This window comes from Salmo trutta, chromosome 31 (genome assembly GCF_901001165.1).
Source record: "Salmo trutta chromosome 31, fSalTru1.1, whole genome shotgun sequence".
NCBI lineage: Eukaryota > Metazoa > Chordata > Actinopteri > Salmoniformes > Salmonidae > Salmo > Salmo trutta.
The window spans coordinates 3,765,855-3,783,391 of NC_042987.1; the positions used below are offsets into that span (position 1 = coordinate 3,765,855).

A 17,537-nucleotide genomic window follows, 5' to 3' on the forward strand; every position below is an offset into this window, starting at 1 on the left:
GGAGTGTGTGTCTGGCTATCAAAGCATTAGCAGATGTCTTCATCTCCTTCCCTGGCCACAGAAGACTCTGACATCAAAGAGGAGTTCTATAGGATTGCAGGTAAGAGGATCTACAAATTACAGGACAACTGTTAACACATAGTAGGATACTCATTACTTTGTGTGACAGGTTTCCCCAATGTCATTGGTGCAGTGGACTGCACACACATAAGGATAAAAGCCCCCTCAGGTGCCCATGAGGCCGATTTTGTGAATAGGAAATCCTTTCACAGCATTAATGTTCAGGTGAACATAACTTTTTGATATTGTCCATTGACGAACACTCTGCATTGCCAGTGATGTGCATTGATTGGTGTAATATTCCTCATCTTATGATTTCAGATGGTCTGCAATGCTGACTGTGTGATCAGCAATGTTGTGGCAAAATGGCCTGGCTCAGTCCATGACTCCAGAATCTTTCGGGCCTCTGAAATCTATCAGTGCCTATCACAAGGTAAGCCACACAACCCCTATTTATAACCATCATGGCTGTGTCAAGAATATCACTGTGTTTATGAGGTAGTAATGATGAGATTTTGTGTTGACAGGTGAATTCTCTGGTGTGTTGCTGGGAGACAGGGGGTATGGCTGTCAGCCTTTTCTCCTGACACCTTTCACAGACCCCCAGGAAGCACAGCAGGCCTACAACCATGCCCATGCCAGGACCAGGGCCAGAGTTGAAATTACCTTTGGCCTCCTGAAGGCACGCTTTCACAAATTAAGGGTCAGCCCTGTTAGGGCATGTGATATTACTGTGGCTTGTGCTGTCCTCCACAATGTGGCCTGCCTGAGGAAGGAGAGGGCCCCCAGAGTGCCACCAGCCATGGACTGGGACAATCCGGCAATCTTCCCTGATGACGACAGTGGTCGGCTGCTGAGGGACCAATATGTGTTGAATTATTTTAGTTAGTATGTGTGCTTTCAATTTTGGTTAAATATGTCCTGCGGTGGCAGAGGAATTGGGGTTTTTTTGGGTTCGTTTTTTTACGAATTTGGCCTCTTATGATGTTTGTGCGGTATACTGTGTGTAATACAAGGCTGCAGGGAGGCTACTGCATCCATTCATTTGTCTGTTCAGTTGATGTGTATGGATTTGTCCTGCATTTATTTTAGTGTGCAGACATGCAGGGTGTGTTATATACAGACCTTTGAATGTGTATGTATCATTTTGTATAATATGCTTGGATTCTGTGCTTTCCATCTTGTAGTCACTGTGACTTCAGTTTCGAAAGGAGCTGATGGTTTACCTGCTTTGTTTTGTCCTTATTCAATAAAGGAACATATTGTTACACATTGTGTTTTTATATTCATATGGAATGTGTATTTGTTTATATGACAGAGTACTAGGGCCACACTGAAGAAAAAGGATAAAGTCATAAATTTATGAGGCTGGTTCTTTCTGCAGAAAAGCTACATATTGTTTTTACAGTTTTGATACTTATGACAATGTGATACTTAATATTCTGGCACATCAGCATGTCTTTGTTTATGAAACCATACTGAAGTACAATTTCACGAAATGCCCCACATCTGTAATTTTAACAACTGTCCTCCTTTAAAACAACCGGTTACAATATTATTACTTGTGTTTTTTTCCCCTCTGTGGCCCTAATATTCTATCATTTTATATATAGCCTTATAGTCTATGGGAAACTGTAAATTATCTAATGATAGCAACATAATCTAAAAATTATTTTTTATCCAAAATCATTGAAATTAATGATCACAAACGTTTAAATAATGACAGTGGGTCTAGTTATATGTGATAACAATGTATAGTGAGCAGTGAAATAACTATTGGTTTCCATTTGTGGTGACTGCTGACTGACATTGGGGATGAGATTAAATACATCCTGGAATTTAGCCTGGTCTGGAGCAGGCTAGCTCCACAGAATAAATCTCCATGGTAATTTATACCATAACATATCCTCCTGCCCCCTATCCATCTTTAGTGCAACCGGATTACGGATCAATTGAGCCAGGATCACCAAGATATCCTGGCTTAATCCCTTATCCTAGTTTTGTGCAACAGGCCCCAGGACCCAGTTGCACAGGGCGGGGTTCAGATCCAGGGTTCTCGACCTTAATGATGAGCTTGGACAGCTTTCTTACTTAGGTATTCCTCTTGTCCAGATGTGTGATAGCATCGTCTGTGTATCTATTGGGGCGGTAAGCAAATTGAAGTGGGTCTAGGGTGTCAGGTAAGGTAGAGGTGATATGATCCTTGACTAGTCTCTCAAAGCACTTCATGATGACAGACGTGAGTGCTATGGGCCGATTGTCATTTAGTTCAGTTACCTTTGCTTTCTTGGGTACAGGAGCAATGGTTGACATCTTGAAACATGTGGGGATAACATACTGGGATAGGGAGAGATTGAATATGTATGTAAACACCAGCCAACTGGTCTGCGCATGCTTTGAGGACGCGGCTTGGGATGCCGTTTACTCACGTCAGCCAAGATTGTTTTGTTTATAATCTGCGCAATGATGTGCCAAACCGTTCATTTAGTGTATTTTTATTGGGTCATTAGAATATGCTGCCATATGTGGTAATATTTCTCTAGGAGCTGATCCGTGCAGTATTGAAAAATAATTATATGGAGAAAGCAGTGCTGCGTTTTTAAAAAGTTTTTATCCTATCAGTATCGAAACATGCTCCAATGACGCACAGCGACCGTTCTCTCTGGGTGGTGTTTTCTCTCTGCGTAGTGTTTTGGGAAACACATGATCCATCTTCGACTGTTGAAGGAAAAATGCATCGTTAAAACACTCGTAAACCTAAATTCGGGAGACCGGGCCCAGGTTAGGTGTACGTGTATCACCTTTTCAGTTCATGAAACGGGTTTCTCTATTTGTCCCAATGTATGTATAGTTTTTCCTGGTGGGGTATCCGTAGTTGCTGATACGCATTGTGAAGAAGAATGTTGATGTTGTCAAAGTTGAAGAGGAAGACTCCGTGGTAAAACAAACTTCAAATCGTGTAATTTGGTGAGTAACTGCCACATACAGACTCGATTGATTAAAATGTGGTGCCATGATGTTATCATAAAGTCACGTGTTGGCATTTCACACCCTAAGTATAGCCTAGCCCACGGAAGGTGTTGAGCCAGAAAAAATATTCCCTGCTGCGATCAGGGAGCAATTTAACTACATCTCTAGACTATAATCATTGCCAGATTGCTTGGTCGTTCAAGTTTGTTTCTTCGTTATTTTGGAGTAGCAAATCCAAGGCCGATTTGTTGATTGTCAGAAGTGTCTAGACAGCTGGTGGGCCAAGCAGAGCGCTTCCATTTATGTAGCAACTAAGGTTAGCTAGCGAAGTACAGTCTATATTCAGCTGTTACCATTATCGCCAACTTTAGACATTGATTGTTCGCAGATTTGCTGGCTGTTCTGTATAGCTGGCTAGCTAGTTATGCAAATGACAGGGTAGCACAAATGAAAAGGCAATTTTTTTTGCTTAAATGTCCAATGTAGCCATTTTTATATAATTTCTGTGTAATAATTAAAGCTGTAATATGTAACCCGACCAAATTCACATAGAAAAGTTAGTTATAGATCTGTTATTCTCATTGATTTCAAGTCAAAGAAGTGGTAGATCAGTTCTATTTGTGGTATTTCTATCCTTCCCATTCTTAAATACATTTTTTTACTTTATTTTCGTTTTTCTACCCCAGCTTCAAAAAGCTGAAAATACCATTTTCTTGGAGTCATTGAAAATATATTTCACAGCGGTTTAGATGTACCTTCTAAACTGAAATTATGCAAATTATTAGCATTTTAGCAACCAGGAAATGCTGGAGTGATTTCTGCATATTGCACCTTTTTAATTTCTTATTTATAACAAGGGTTACATGGAGAAAATCAGACCTCTGAAATTAAAATGTATGGCCCTCCCTTCAGCTAAATATATTTTTCCTAAACCCTCCCTGAACGCTAAAAAAATCAAACAAGTGACCCTCCCCTGTACCCACAATAATAATTAAAACATAAAGTGGATAGCAGAGAACATGTCTAACGTTTACCCTCACTTCTTGGACAGACCAGAGCCTTAGATATGCAGTTTTACTGTTCTTCGTCCTGTAAGCATTACATGGCAAAGCAGGAATTTTGATAGGGCTGCGGGCCAGAAGGTTCTGGGTTTGAAGACCACCGTGGACAAGAGTAGGGGTGCAAAGATCTCCGTTATAGTAAAAGCATTGCATGAACATATCATCGTATTTTTAAGAATGTAATACCACACAAATGACCGAAGTTACAGGATAAGAATGGACAGAGAGGTAAGCCTACCGTATGTGTTCATCTTATCATATTTATCCAAGGACAAATCAGTGCGTCTTGTTTGGAACTAAACACTCCCTGTTTGCAAATAATTACATCTGAAACTTATTAGGAATCTGAGCATGGTTCAAAAGTTAGGCCTACCTTTCCACCCCAGACAGAGTCGGCCTACTGATGCAGACAAATGTAAGCTTTAACTGCTGGCTAGTGGCTACTCTTCTTCCGTGGCTTAACCCAACGAGAGAAGGTCACAAGTGTTTACCTAAAAGCTGTCTGGGTTTAAACATATTCTATTGTACAGAAAGTGAATGAATAGCTTAATCAATAAAATATAACTTTGCTCTGTGCTTCTCCGGGCACGCACTTCGTAGCCTATAGGCTATGGATAATTTGATTGAGAACACGCTAAATAGCCTATAGGCGCACTTGATATTGGAAACGCCAAGTGGAGAATTACAGATGAAGGGCAGCATCAGGCAGGCATCGATATATAGCCTAATAAGCAACTATTTCTAAAACACTGAGAAATATTGACATTTCATCAATTACAAATGTCATTTTCATGCAGGTAACCATTCTGTATATTTTAATCCATCCCTTACTGTGGTTGTTTTAAATTAAAATGAAAAAATAAAATGCTTCTTAGCAAAGACCTATTTCTCAAGTAAGAATTTAGCATGGACTGTCTGGGAATGGTCTGAGTGGGGAGGGTAAAACTGAAATCTAGCTGTTATTGACAGAGGTTTGGAACTCTCTCTTTTTTTATTGGTCTGTTGACTAATTTACCACCTGGTGATGTCACCAGGCAGGCCATATCTCCATCCCAACAAAACAGGGATGGAGTTTCAGGCTGTATTTTCAAACAGCTCTTACACTAAAATGGCATTATCATTTTCACAATTTCACAGTGTTAATCCAACCTCATAGTGTGGGAATATAAACTCAGCAAAAAAATAAACGTAATCTCACTGTCGACTGTGTTTCTTTTCAGCAAACTTAACGTGTGTAAATATTTGTATGAACATAACAAGATTCAACAACTGAGACATAAACTGAACAAGTTCCACAGACATGTGACTAACAGAAATGGAATAATGTGTCCCTGAACAAAGGGGGGGGGGGGGGTCAAAATCAAAAGTATCAGTCAGTATCTGGTGTGGCCACCAGCTGCATTAAGTACTGCAGTGCATCTCCTCCTCATGGACTGCACCAGATTTGCCAGTTCTTGCTGTGAGATGTTACCCTGCTCTTCCACCAAGGCACCTGCAAGTTCCCAGACATTTCTGGCGGGAATGGCCCCAGCCCTCACCCTCCGATCCAACAGGTCCCAGACGTGCTCAATGGGATTGAGTTCCGGGCTCTTCACTGGCCATGGCAGAACACTGAAATTCCTGTCTTGCAGGAAATCACGCACAGAACGAGCAGTATGGCTGGTGGCATTGTCATGCTGGAGGGTCATGTCAGGATGAGCCTGCAGGAAGGGTATCACATGAGGGAGGAGGATGTCTTTCCTGTAACGCACAGCGTTGAGATTGCCTGCAATGACAACAAGCTCAGTCCGATGATGCTGTGACACACCGCCCCAGACCATGACGGACACCTCCATATCAATCCCGCTCCAGAGTACAGGCCTCGGTGTGACGCTCATTCCTTTGACGATAAACGCGAATCCGACCATCACCCCTGGTGAGACAAAACCGCGACTTGTCAGTGAAGAGCACTTTTTGCCAGTCCTGTCTGGTCAAGCGACGGTGGGGTTGTGCCCATAGGCGACGTTGTTGCCGGTGATGTCTGGTGAGGACCTGCCTTACAACAGGCCTACAAGCCCTCAGTCCAGCCTCTCTGACTATTGCGGACAATCTGAGCACTGATGGAGGGATTGTGCGTTCCTGCTGTAACTCGGGAAGTTGTTGTTGTCATCCTGTACCTGTTCTGCAGGTGTGATGTTCGGATGTACCGATCCTGTGCAGGTGTTACACGTGGTCTGCCACTACGAGGACGATAAGCTGTCCGTCCTGTCTCCCTGTAGCGCTGTCTTAGGCGTCTCACAGTACGGACATTGCAATTTATTGCCCTTGCCATATCTGCAGTCCTCATGCCTCCTTGCAGCATGCCTAAGGCACGTTCACGCAGATGAGCAGGGACCCTGGGCATCTTTCTTTTGGTGTTTTTCAGATTCAGTAGAAAGGCCTCTTGATTGTCCTAAGTTTTCATAACTGTGACCTTAATTGCCTACCGTCTGTAAGCTGTTAGTGTCTTAATGACCATTCCACAGGTGCATGTTCATTAATTGTTTATGGTTCATTGAACAAGCATGGGAAACAGTGTTTAAACTCTTTACAATGAAGATCTGTGAAGTTATTTGGATTTTTACGAATTATCTTTGAAAGACAGGGTCCTGAAAAAGGGACGTTTCTTTTTTTGCTGAGTTGATATGAAGCACAGGTAAATCATGTTTTTGACTGCACTGGCCTTTTCAACATTCAGTCCCCTTCTTTGGTCTCTCAGCCTCTTCCATTTCAGTTCAAGAGGTCTAGGCCTACATCAAGCATTCTATGTTTTCTTTTGTATTTCTGTTAACTTTTGCTGTTGACCTTTATCTATTTTTTTTACCTTTATTAACTAGGCAAGTCAGTTAAGAAGAAATTCTTATTTACAATGACGGCCTACACCGGCCAAACCCGGTGCGCCGCCCTATAGGAGTCCCAATCACAGCCAGTTGTGATACAGCCCATAATTGAACAACTGTCTGTAGTGACGCCTCTGGCTCTGAGATGCAGTGCCTTAGACCGCTGTGCCACTCAGGAGCCCTAACGGGTTGTTCCACCTCAAAAAGTACAAGAAAGTGAATTTCGACACCCACCATCTCAAATTGTTATGAAAAATGTTTCAGTTGTAAGAAAAACAGACAAGATTAGCATTCCTGCAACATTATTTTGTTAAAAATATAATTTGATCTCTGAGAAATTAAGCGATTGATTGCACCCTAATTGGCCAATTTGTTTGGGTTCTCGGATTCATGTAACATTCAATAAACATAGTACCAAATATCCGATTTGGACCAAACTTTTTTCTAACAGTGAGTTAGACATGAGGAATCCAAAGGAATGCTCAAAAGCCACACTCCATGCCAATCCTACCCCAACAATGAGTATACAGTATCAGTTCTCTATGTCTGACAAGTAGTATGGGGCTGCGGCTCAGGGTATTGTTTCTTTATCCTATATAATGTGCTCTCAGTGAATTTGGTGATGTTTCTTTTAACCTGTTCAGAGAAATTAGTCATTAGTTGTTGGGTTTATGTCCCATCCTACACCCTGATATTACCAGCTTCTGACCACTAGATGGAGATTTTCTTGCAATTAGGTGATTACAAGATGACATATTGGTTTTCTTACCCTGTAAGCAGTCTATGGACCAGTTATGATAGCAACCCATGATTTGGTTTTGTTTCTGGCCACTCTTTCAAATTCTAACCTTTTAACATTGTGTCACAAATCCAATGCAATTCCGTGGTACCTATATTAGCATTTTCACAGTTCATGTCCAAATCATCCTAAAGTATCTAAAAATGGATTGTGTAACTCAATGATGTTACAAATAGATGATTTGGATATTAAACATGCAAATGCTAATATAAGTACCATTGACATGCATTGGATTTATTGCCACAAATGCTAAAAAGTTTGCATTTGAAAAGTTTGGTCCAAATCGGATGTTAGGTACTATAATTATTGAATATTATATGAATCCTATAAATGAAAATGGACAATTTGTGTGCAATCTTTTAGCTTAATTTCTCAGATCAAATTACATTTCAACAAAATAATGTTTCCGGAATGCTTATTTGATCTGTTTCTAACTACAGAAATAATTTCAGAACACTCTGCGATGGTGGGTGTCATGCCTTGATGAAATGACCTGGAACGGCCCTAATATGAAATATGTAAGAAATGCTCAGAGGTTGGTGTGGCTGGCAAGCTATGTCTTGTTTATAAGATGGTGGTGATGACTTTTATTTTAATTTGATTTATTTCACCTTTATTTAACAAAGTAGGCCAGTTGAGAACAAGTTCTCATTTACAACTGCGACCTGGCCAAGATTAAGCAAAGCCGTGCGACAAAAACAACAACACAGAGTTACACATGGGATAAACAAATGTACAGTCAATAACACAATAGATAAATCTGTATACAGTGTGTGCGACTGAAGTAAGAAGGTAAGGCAATAAATAGGCCATAGTGGCGAAGTAATTACAATTTAGCAATTAACACTGGAGTGATAGATGTGCAGATGAGGATGTGCAAGTAGAAATACTGGTGTGCTAAAGAGCAGAAAAACAAAAACAAATATGGGGAGGAGGTAGGTAGTTGGTTGGATGGGCTATTTACAGATGGGCTGTGTACAGCTGCAGCGATCGGTTAGCTGCTCAGATAGCTGATGTTTAAAGTTAGTGGGGGAGATATAAGTCTCCAACTTCAGTGATTTTTGCAATTCGTTCCAGTCATTGGCAGCAGAGAGCTGGAAGGAAAGGCGGCCAAAAGAGGTGTTGGCTTTGGGGATGACCAGTGAAATATACCTGCTGGAGCGCGTGCTACAGGTGATGATGACTGTGTATGTTTTATTTCAGCTTGTCCTGGCTGGAGACTGAGTGAAGGATCATGGGTAACACAGGTGACCGGATGTCCGGTGATCGCCATGGAGCTAAGGCCCATCGATCGGACAGCAGAGGCAGCGACAAAGACCATGAGCCCAGCAAGATGGTGGACAGCACCGACGATCCTAACATCTTCAACACACACGGACTGGGGTCCTCCAAGGTACCTCAGCACTGCACTGGATCATAGGATTTATTTTATGGAGGGCTGTGAAGACCCAGACAGTAGCCTCCAACCTTTATCCTAACCCATCAAAAAGTTGTAATGAAACCAGTTGGATGTAGTCTGTTTTAGGAGTGTGGAAACAGATGTAGGTGGGGGGAAATGTCCAGCCCATTTGAAGGAGATGACGCCATGGACAAGAGCTAAGAACACCTAGACCCTGTCATTCCCACAGTGTGATTTCAGCTGATTCTCCCCTCAGGCGTCGGACAAGGAGGAGCCTGACCTGGATGACTTGGTGAAGACGGGGCCTCAGTCCAGGCCTACGGTCATCCGCTGGGCCGGAGGAGGGAAGGAGGTCTACATCGCGGGCTCCTTCAACAACTGGGGCAACAAGATCCCCCTCAATAAGAGGTAGGAGAGGAGAGGCCCTGGCTTACCAAAAAGGTCTACCTTTTATTAGTGACAACATTTTGACACATTTAATTGCACATTAACACAGATTGTTTTCCCCCCAAGCCACAATGACTTTGTAGCGATCCTGGACTTGCCAGAGGGAGAGCACCAGTACAAGTTCTTTGTGGATGGACAGTGGGTCCATGACCCCTCAGAGGTAAACCCTACATAGGGCTCTGGCCTAAAGTAGACTACTAGATTGATTGATTTTATTTTCCAGTAAAAAATGCATATAAAGTTCATTCGGAAAGTATTCAGACCCCTTAACATTTACCACATTTTGTTACGTTACAGCCTTATTCTAAAATGGATTAAAAATAATAATAATCTTCATCAATCTACACACAATACCCCATAATGACAAAGCGAAAGCAGGTTTATTAAAAAGAAAAAAACAGAAATACCTTATTTATTATGAGACTCGAAATTGAGCTCAGGTGCATCCTGTTTCCGTTGATCATCCATAAGATGTTTCTAGAACTTGATTGGAGTCCACCTGTGGTAACTTTAATTGACTAGACATGATTTGGAAAGGCACACACCTCTCTTTATAAGGTCCCACAGTTGACAGTGCATGTCAGAGCAAAAACCAAGCTATGAGGTCCGTAGAGCTCCGAGACAGGATTGTGTCGAGGCACAGATCTGGGGAAGGATACCAAAACATTTCTGCAGCATTGAAGGTCCTCAAGAACACAGTGGCCCCCATCATTCTTAAATGGAAGAAGTTTGGATCCAGCAAATCTCTTCCAAGAGCTGGCCGCCCGGCCAAACTGAGCAATCAAGGGAGAAGGGCCTTGGTCAGAGAGGTGACCAAGAACCTGATGGTCACTGACAGAGCTCCAGAGTTCCTCTGTGGACATGGGAGAACCTTCCAGAAGGACAGCCATCTCTGCAGCACTCCACCAATCAGGCCTTTATGGTAGAGTGGCCAGACGGAAGACACTGGTCAGTAAAAGGCACATGACAGCCCGATTTGGAGTTTGCCAGAAGGCACCTAAATTACTCTCAGACCATGAGAAACAATTTTCTCTGGTGTGATGAAACCAAGATTGAACTCTTTGGCCTGAATGCCAAGGAAAAAACCTGGCACCATCCCTATGGTGAAGCATGGTGGTGGCAGCATCATGCTGTGGGAATGTTTTTCAGCGGCAGGGACTGGGAGACTAGTCAGGATCGAGGGAAAGATGAATGGAGCAAAGTACAGAGAGATCCTTGATGAAAACCTGCTCCAGAGCGCTCAGGACCTCAGACTGGGGTGAAGGTTCACCTTCCAACAGGACAACGACCCTAAGCACACAGCCAAGGCTATGCTGGAGTGGCTTCAGGACAAGTCTCTGAATGTCCTTGAGTGGCCCAGCCAAAGCCCGGACTTGAACCCGATCGAACATCTCTGGAGAGACCTGAAAATAGCTGTTCAGCGACGCTCCTGATCCAACCTGACAGAGCTTGAGAGGATCTGCAGAGAAGAATGGGAGAAACTCCACAAATACAGGTGTGCCAAGCTTGTAGTGTCATACCCAAGAAGACTAAAGGCTCTAATCACTGCTAAAGTTCCTTCAACAAAGTCCTGAGTAAAGGGTTTGAATACTTATGTAAATGTGATATTTCAGTTTTACATTTTTTATGAATTTGCCAAAATTTCTAAAAACCTGTTTTTGGTTTGTCATTATGTGGTATTGTGTGTAGATCGATGAGGGAATGTATTTTAATATATATATATATATATATATATTTAATCCATTTTAGAATAAGTCTGTAACGTAAATTCAAGGGGTTTATTGATTGATTTAATTTATTTGACAATTATTTAAATCTATACATAAGGGTGCTCCAGCCGCTGACGCCTCCACATACAATTTAAGAAAACCATCAAGGATAACACAATAAAGCTTAACAGCTTATTTCCATTGTGGTCCTTTTGAAGGGGAAGGGGAATGCAACAATGTTAGGCGGCAATTGACAGACTGTTTGTTTGTTTTATAACATTAAATAATTAGTACAATTCCCTTGCCTAATTAACAACTATGGACATACCCTTAATATATAAAACATTAAATTCCTAATATATACAATATGATAAATTATACTATATGTAATCCCAGGCATTTCCTTCTCAGCCGCGTACTGTAATCTTACCACTCACTTTTGAGACATGCTACTTTTTAGCCATTTTTTCAGTGAGAACTTGAAACTACATATAGAGGTTCTACATTTCAGATTCTTCGGAAGACTATTCCAAAGAATGGCAGCTGAGCATAAAAAAGTTTCTTTCCCCATACCACTTTTAAATCTAAAAGGAACAACGTCAGTTGCACTCCTTCTAGTGGAATAGTTATGGTTATCCCGTACCAAGTTAAAGTAGTTACGTACAGTGGCTTGCCAAAGTATTCACCTCCCTTGGTATTTTTCCTATTTTGTTGCCTTACAACCTGGAATTAAAATAGATTTTTTGGGGATTTGTATCATTTGATTTACACAACATGCCTACCACTTTGAAGATGCAAAATATGTTTTATTGTGAAACAAACAAGAAATAAGACAAAACAACAGAACTTGAGCGTGCATAATTATTCACCCCCCCAAAGTCAATACTTTGTAGAGACACCTTTTGCAGAAATTACAGCTGCAAGGCTCTTTGGGTATGTCTCTATAAGCTTGGCACATCTAGCCACTGGGCTTTTTGCCCATTATTCAAGGCAAAACTTTTCCAGCTCCTTCAAGTTGGATGGGTTCCGCTGGTGTACAGCAATCTTTAAGTCATACCACAGATTCTCAATTGGATTGAAGTCTGGGCTTTGACTAGGCCATTCCTAGACATTTAAATGTTTCCCCTTAAACCACTTGAGTGTTGCTTTAGCAGCATGCTTAGGGTCATTGTCCTGCTGGAAGGTGAACCTCCGTCCCAGTCTCAAATCTCTGGAAGACTGAAACAGGTTTCCCTCAAGAATTTTCCTGTATTTATCACCATCCATCATTCCTTCAATTCTGACCAGTTTCCCCGTTCCTGCCAATGAAAAACATCCCCACAGCATGATGCTGCCACCAACATGCTTCACTGTTCTCGGGGTGATGGTAGGTGTGGGGTTTGCGCCAGACATAATGTTTTCCTTGATGGCCAAAAAGCTACATTTTAGTCTCATCTGACCAGAGTACCTTCTTTCATATGTTTTGGGAGTCTCCCCAATGCCTTGTTTGCTTATTTTTTTCTTTAAGCAATGGCTTTTTTCTGGCCACTCTTCCGTAAAGACAAACTCTGTGGCGTGTACGGCTTAAAGTGGTCCTATGGGCAAATACTCCAATCTCCGCTGTGGAGCTTTGCAGCTCCTTCAGGGTTATCTTTGGTCTCTTTGTTGCCTCTGATTAATGCCCTCCTTGCCTGGTCCGTGAGTTTTGGTGGGTGGGCCTTTCTTGGCAGGTTTGTTGTGGTGCCATATTCTTTCCATTTTTTAATAATGGATTTAATGATGCTCCGTGGGATGTTCAAAGTTTCTGATATTTTTTTAAACCCAACCCTGATCTGTACTTCTCCACAACTTTGTCTCCGACCTGTTTGGGGAGCTCCTTGGTCTTCATGTTGCCACTTGCTTGGAGGTGCCCCTTGTTTAGTGGTGTTGCAGACTCTGGGGCCTTTCAGAACAGGTGTGTATGTATGTATATATATATATATATATGTATATATATATATATATATATATATATATATATATATATATATATATATATATATATATATATATATATATATATATATATATATATATATATATATATATATATATATATTACTGAGATCATGTGACACTTAATTTTTTTCTTTTCACTTCACCAATTTGGACTATTTTGTGTATGTCCATTACATGAAATCCAAATAAAAATCCATTTAAATTACAGGTTGTAATGCAACAAAATAGGAAAAATGCCAAGGGGGGTGAATACTTTGGGGACCATACTGTGGACAATCTTATGTACAAGACACAATTTAATCTGAGAGGCTCCTCCACCTTGAGCCATCTAAGGCTTTCAAAGTGGGAACAGTCAAGATGCGTAAGTGCTGGAAGATGAAGAATAATCCTGACTAATTTGTTCTGTGATGTCTGCAGTTGGTAGAGCATGGCACCTGTAACACCATAGTAGTGGGTTTGATTCCCGGGACCACCCATACGTAAAACGTATGCACTCATCACTGTAAGGTGCCATGCTCTACCAACTGAGTTACATATGCACACAGTACAAAAACGTGACAGGGATAGCAGAATAAAGTCAGTGACTTGACTTATTTCCATGTCATTTTTGAGACGCAACCCAGGCCTAACCCCCCCCCCCCCCCCCCCCAAAAGAAAATGGCCATTTGCAGTCATGTGTTTTGGCGATCCAGCCGTACTGTCTTTGTTATTAACTCTTTATAAGCCCTGGTTAACCCTGCTATAACACTCCCTCCTGCAGCCAGTGGTGACCAGCCAGTTGGGCACCATCAACAACCTGATCGAGGTGAAGCAGTCGGACTTTGAGGTGTTCGATGCTCTGCAGGTGGACTCTCTGGAGTCCACTGACACCTCAGGTCAGTAGGCTCTCTAATCCTCTGTTGTCCCTTTTGGGTTAAGCATAGCGTTGTACTGACCAAGATGTGCCAAGGCTAACACAGTCACGTCAAACCGTGCAGCTAGAATAACAGCAAAGTAGTTGCGTTTCATTTCGTTTGACCTGTTTTTCTATTGACATTGATTTTGTGTATACCCATAAAAATGATGCTGATTCATGATTTCGACTGGCTGAGAAAATATGCCTGTCATGTCCTGACACAGTAATTCTGAATAGGACAGTGGAGATCGAATTTTAAGATTGAAACTATGTTGCATATGTGGAGAGACACAAACGTTTGTACAACCCCCCCCTCCCCCTAGAAGCAAGGGGCAATAATGTGTAGATGCCTTTTACATTGGAGATCAAGTTAATAACTTGGCTGGCTGAGCTGATGGGACAGATGATGAGCAGGGATTTCTCAGATGGAACAGAAAACAAGATTCTAGTTCTTGTGTCATAGGCTTACCCGTGATAAACAGGTTTTTTAGTGTGGCTTAGAACGCTTCTCAACCAATCACAATGCTTGTTTTGACCAACCCGTTGCAGAATTAATCATGAGCAGGTGTTTAGGATAAGTTATGTAAGTTGGTGAAAACACAAGAAATCAGTGTCACCCTTTGAGAGTATATGAATATCATGGTGTGTGTGTGTGTGTGTGTGTCGTCTCAGATCTGTCCAGCTCCCCTCCAGGGCCCTATGGACAGGAGCAGTACATGTTTAGGCCTGAGGAACGCTTCAAAGCCCCGCCCATCCTCCCCCCACACCTCCTCCAAGTCATCCTCAACAAGGACACCAACATCTCTGTAAATGTCTTTCTTCCTCAGTCTCCCTCTCTTTCGATCTCTCTCCGGCTCTCTGTTCTCTTTCCCTCTCTCCCATCGGCGTGTTGTAAATACACATTTGGAAACTTCTTGATTACTCATTCGTCTTCCGTCTTTCCCTCTCCTACAGTGCGACCCAGCCTTGCTGCCTGAACCCAACCACGTGATGCTCAACCACCTTTATGCTCTCTCAATAAAGGTGCTGTAGGAGGGCCTCGACAGCCCCCATCCCACTTCTTACTGCAATACTTAGAGAAACAGTCCCTTTCATAACATAGCATTAGTAATGTATTACTTTACATTATCTATCTGTCTGTCTGTCTCTCACACACTCACTCCCTTTCCCCTCCCTCAGGATGGAGTGATGGTGCTCAGTGCGACTCACAGATATAAGAAGAAGTACGTCACATCTCTGCTATACAAGCCCATCTAACCTGTCTGTGTAGGTGCAGAGCGCTATAGAGGGCGGCATGTTAAAACTGTACTGGGTTTAACCATTGTGTAGCTGAGATTGCACTAAACTATCAGTTTTCTGATGAGCTGGGGGCCTGTGGCTGAGACTGGGGACAAATCTCAAAAGACACCCTTTTCCTTGTACAGTGACCTACAGGGCTCCACAAAGGGCTCAAAGTATTGCACTTGATGGGGACAGGGTTTCATTTGAGTCTCGGCGTGTGACCCTCACAAGGGAAAATACTTAGCATTCACAGTTTGATCGCGATAAGAAAAGGGACTGAGAAGGAAACTACTTTGTGTGTTTGTGTGGAGCACTTAGATTCTTTGCATGTGGGTGTGTAGAAAGAACATTTAGTTCCATTAAAAACATGAAGGCTTGAAGAAAAGTCTTCTGATGGAACTTGGAAATGCATATAATCAAGATTATGTTTTATTAAATTAGCTTTTAAAGGATATGAACACGGAAAGAGGGCCGTTGAATGTTGCTGGCTTGGATTATCGTACGCTCCCATTTTTTCTCCAGTTGGACAATGACTGGAGTAATTGGAGGTTCATGCAGGGTCTTCCTTGTTTGGTCCCAATGGGTCGATCACCACTAATCGAACCATGATATGCAATTGGATAGGCTGTAAATTGAACTGAATTGTATTGAAGTCAAAGTATAAAAAAAGATGGGTATTATATAGTATAGCCCGTTTCAGCCCATCCCGCTGGGCACACACTGGCCAAATCAACTTTGTTTCCACATCATTTCAATGTTAGTACGTCTGTGCTCATTGGGATATGATTCACACTTTTGAAAATGTGAAAATCCCTTTAAACTACTGTAGAGGCCTCATATTAATTCGAGTATATTAACTAGGGGTTCTTGTTGTGGGATGTTGGGCCGTGGCTGTAGACCTGTGCTTAGTGCTGCTATTGTCTGTATGACACGATGCTGCCAGCACTTTAGTTACCCACCCATGTGTCTCCAACAATGCTTTGAGCAGGACTGTTGACATAAGCTTTTAACTATGCAGGTATACAGAAAAATATTGTATAGTAGCTTTATATTGGACCTCGGTGTCTAAACTGCATTTTATAGGCCTAGATACAGAAATGGCTGCGCTTCGTGTGTTTCTCTCTCTAGCCCATTCTCTCTAGCCCCTATTTATCCAATAGGAATCTATTTGTCTGTGTGCCATATTTAGAGCTTACACTCCCAAATACTGGTTTGTCTTGAATGTTGTGGAGGAATTGAATGTCTAGTACGAACAGTTTACTGTAGAATATGTGGTGGATTTCACAAGTGTGGTCTTATTATGGATTGCAATCAAGATTCAAAATGTCATTCAGTAAAGTATAAAATGGCCAATATGGATTTCATAAGAATGTGAAAAAGCGTAATTTACTTTCATCAAGATTGTTACATGTGAGTGTTGTGTGAATCGAAATTCAAATGTTTGACCATACACCATTTCATATTTGTACTTTGTAAGAGTACTGTACCTGTTGCTTGTGATACCAGTAATCAATGTGGGCTGATATGTAGGTAATATACTCCAAAGAGAATAAATATATTAGCTATGAGATTTTATTTGAAGAAACAGAGTAAAGATACTTACTGAAAGCCATATCTCACTCTGAGACTATACACTGGAACACCTTCCTAGTATTGAGTTACTCCTCGCTTTGCCCTCAGCCTCAGTTCGTCAGGGCATGGCCTTGGACTCTACAAGGTGTCAAGTGTTCCACAGGGATGTTGACTCCAATGCTTCCCACAGTTGTGTCAATTTGGGCTGGATGCCCTTTGGGTGGTGGACCATTCTTGATACACACGGGAAACCGCTGAGCGTGTAAAACCCAGCAGCGTTGCAGTTCTTGACACACTAAAACCGGTGTGCCTGGCACCTACTACCATACCCAGCTCAAAGCTACTTAAATCTTTTGTCTTGCCCATTCACCCTCTGAATGGCCCACATACACAATCTGAATGGCACACATACACAATGTCTCAAGGCTTAAAAATCCATCTTTAACCTGTCTCCTCCCCTTCATCTACACTGATTTGAAGTGGATTTAATAAGGGATCATAGCTTTCAC

The 17,537-nt window shown here is 41.9% G+C and overlaps 1 protein-coding gene across 1 annotated transcript; it reads left to right on the top strand.

Moving 5' to 3' along the window:
• The first annotated feature begins 2,506 nt into the window (after positions 1-2,506).
• On the top strand, positions 2,507-17,031 carry LOC115169364 (5'-AMP-activated protein kinase subunit beta-2). Its single transcript, XM_029724916.1, has 8 exons — positions 2,507-3,027; positions 8,952-9,141; positions 9,404-9,555; positions 9,661-9,754; positions 14,041-14,155; positions 14,848-14,981; positions 15,130-15,198; positions 15,355-17,031. Exons 2-8 carry the CDS (start codon positions 8,983-8,985, stop codon positions 15,430-15,432), a joined length of 801 nt encoding a protein of 266 aa, XP_029580776.1. The 5' UTR covers positions 2,507-3,027; positions 8,952-8,982; the 3' UTR covers positions 15,433-17,031.
• The last annotated feature ends 506 nt before the right edge of the window (positions 17,032-17,537 follow it).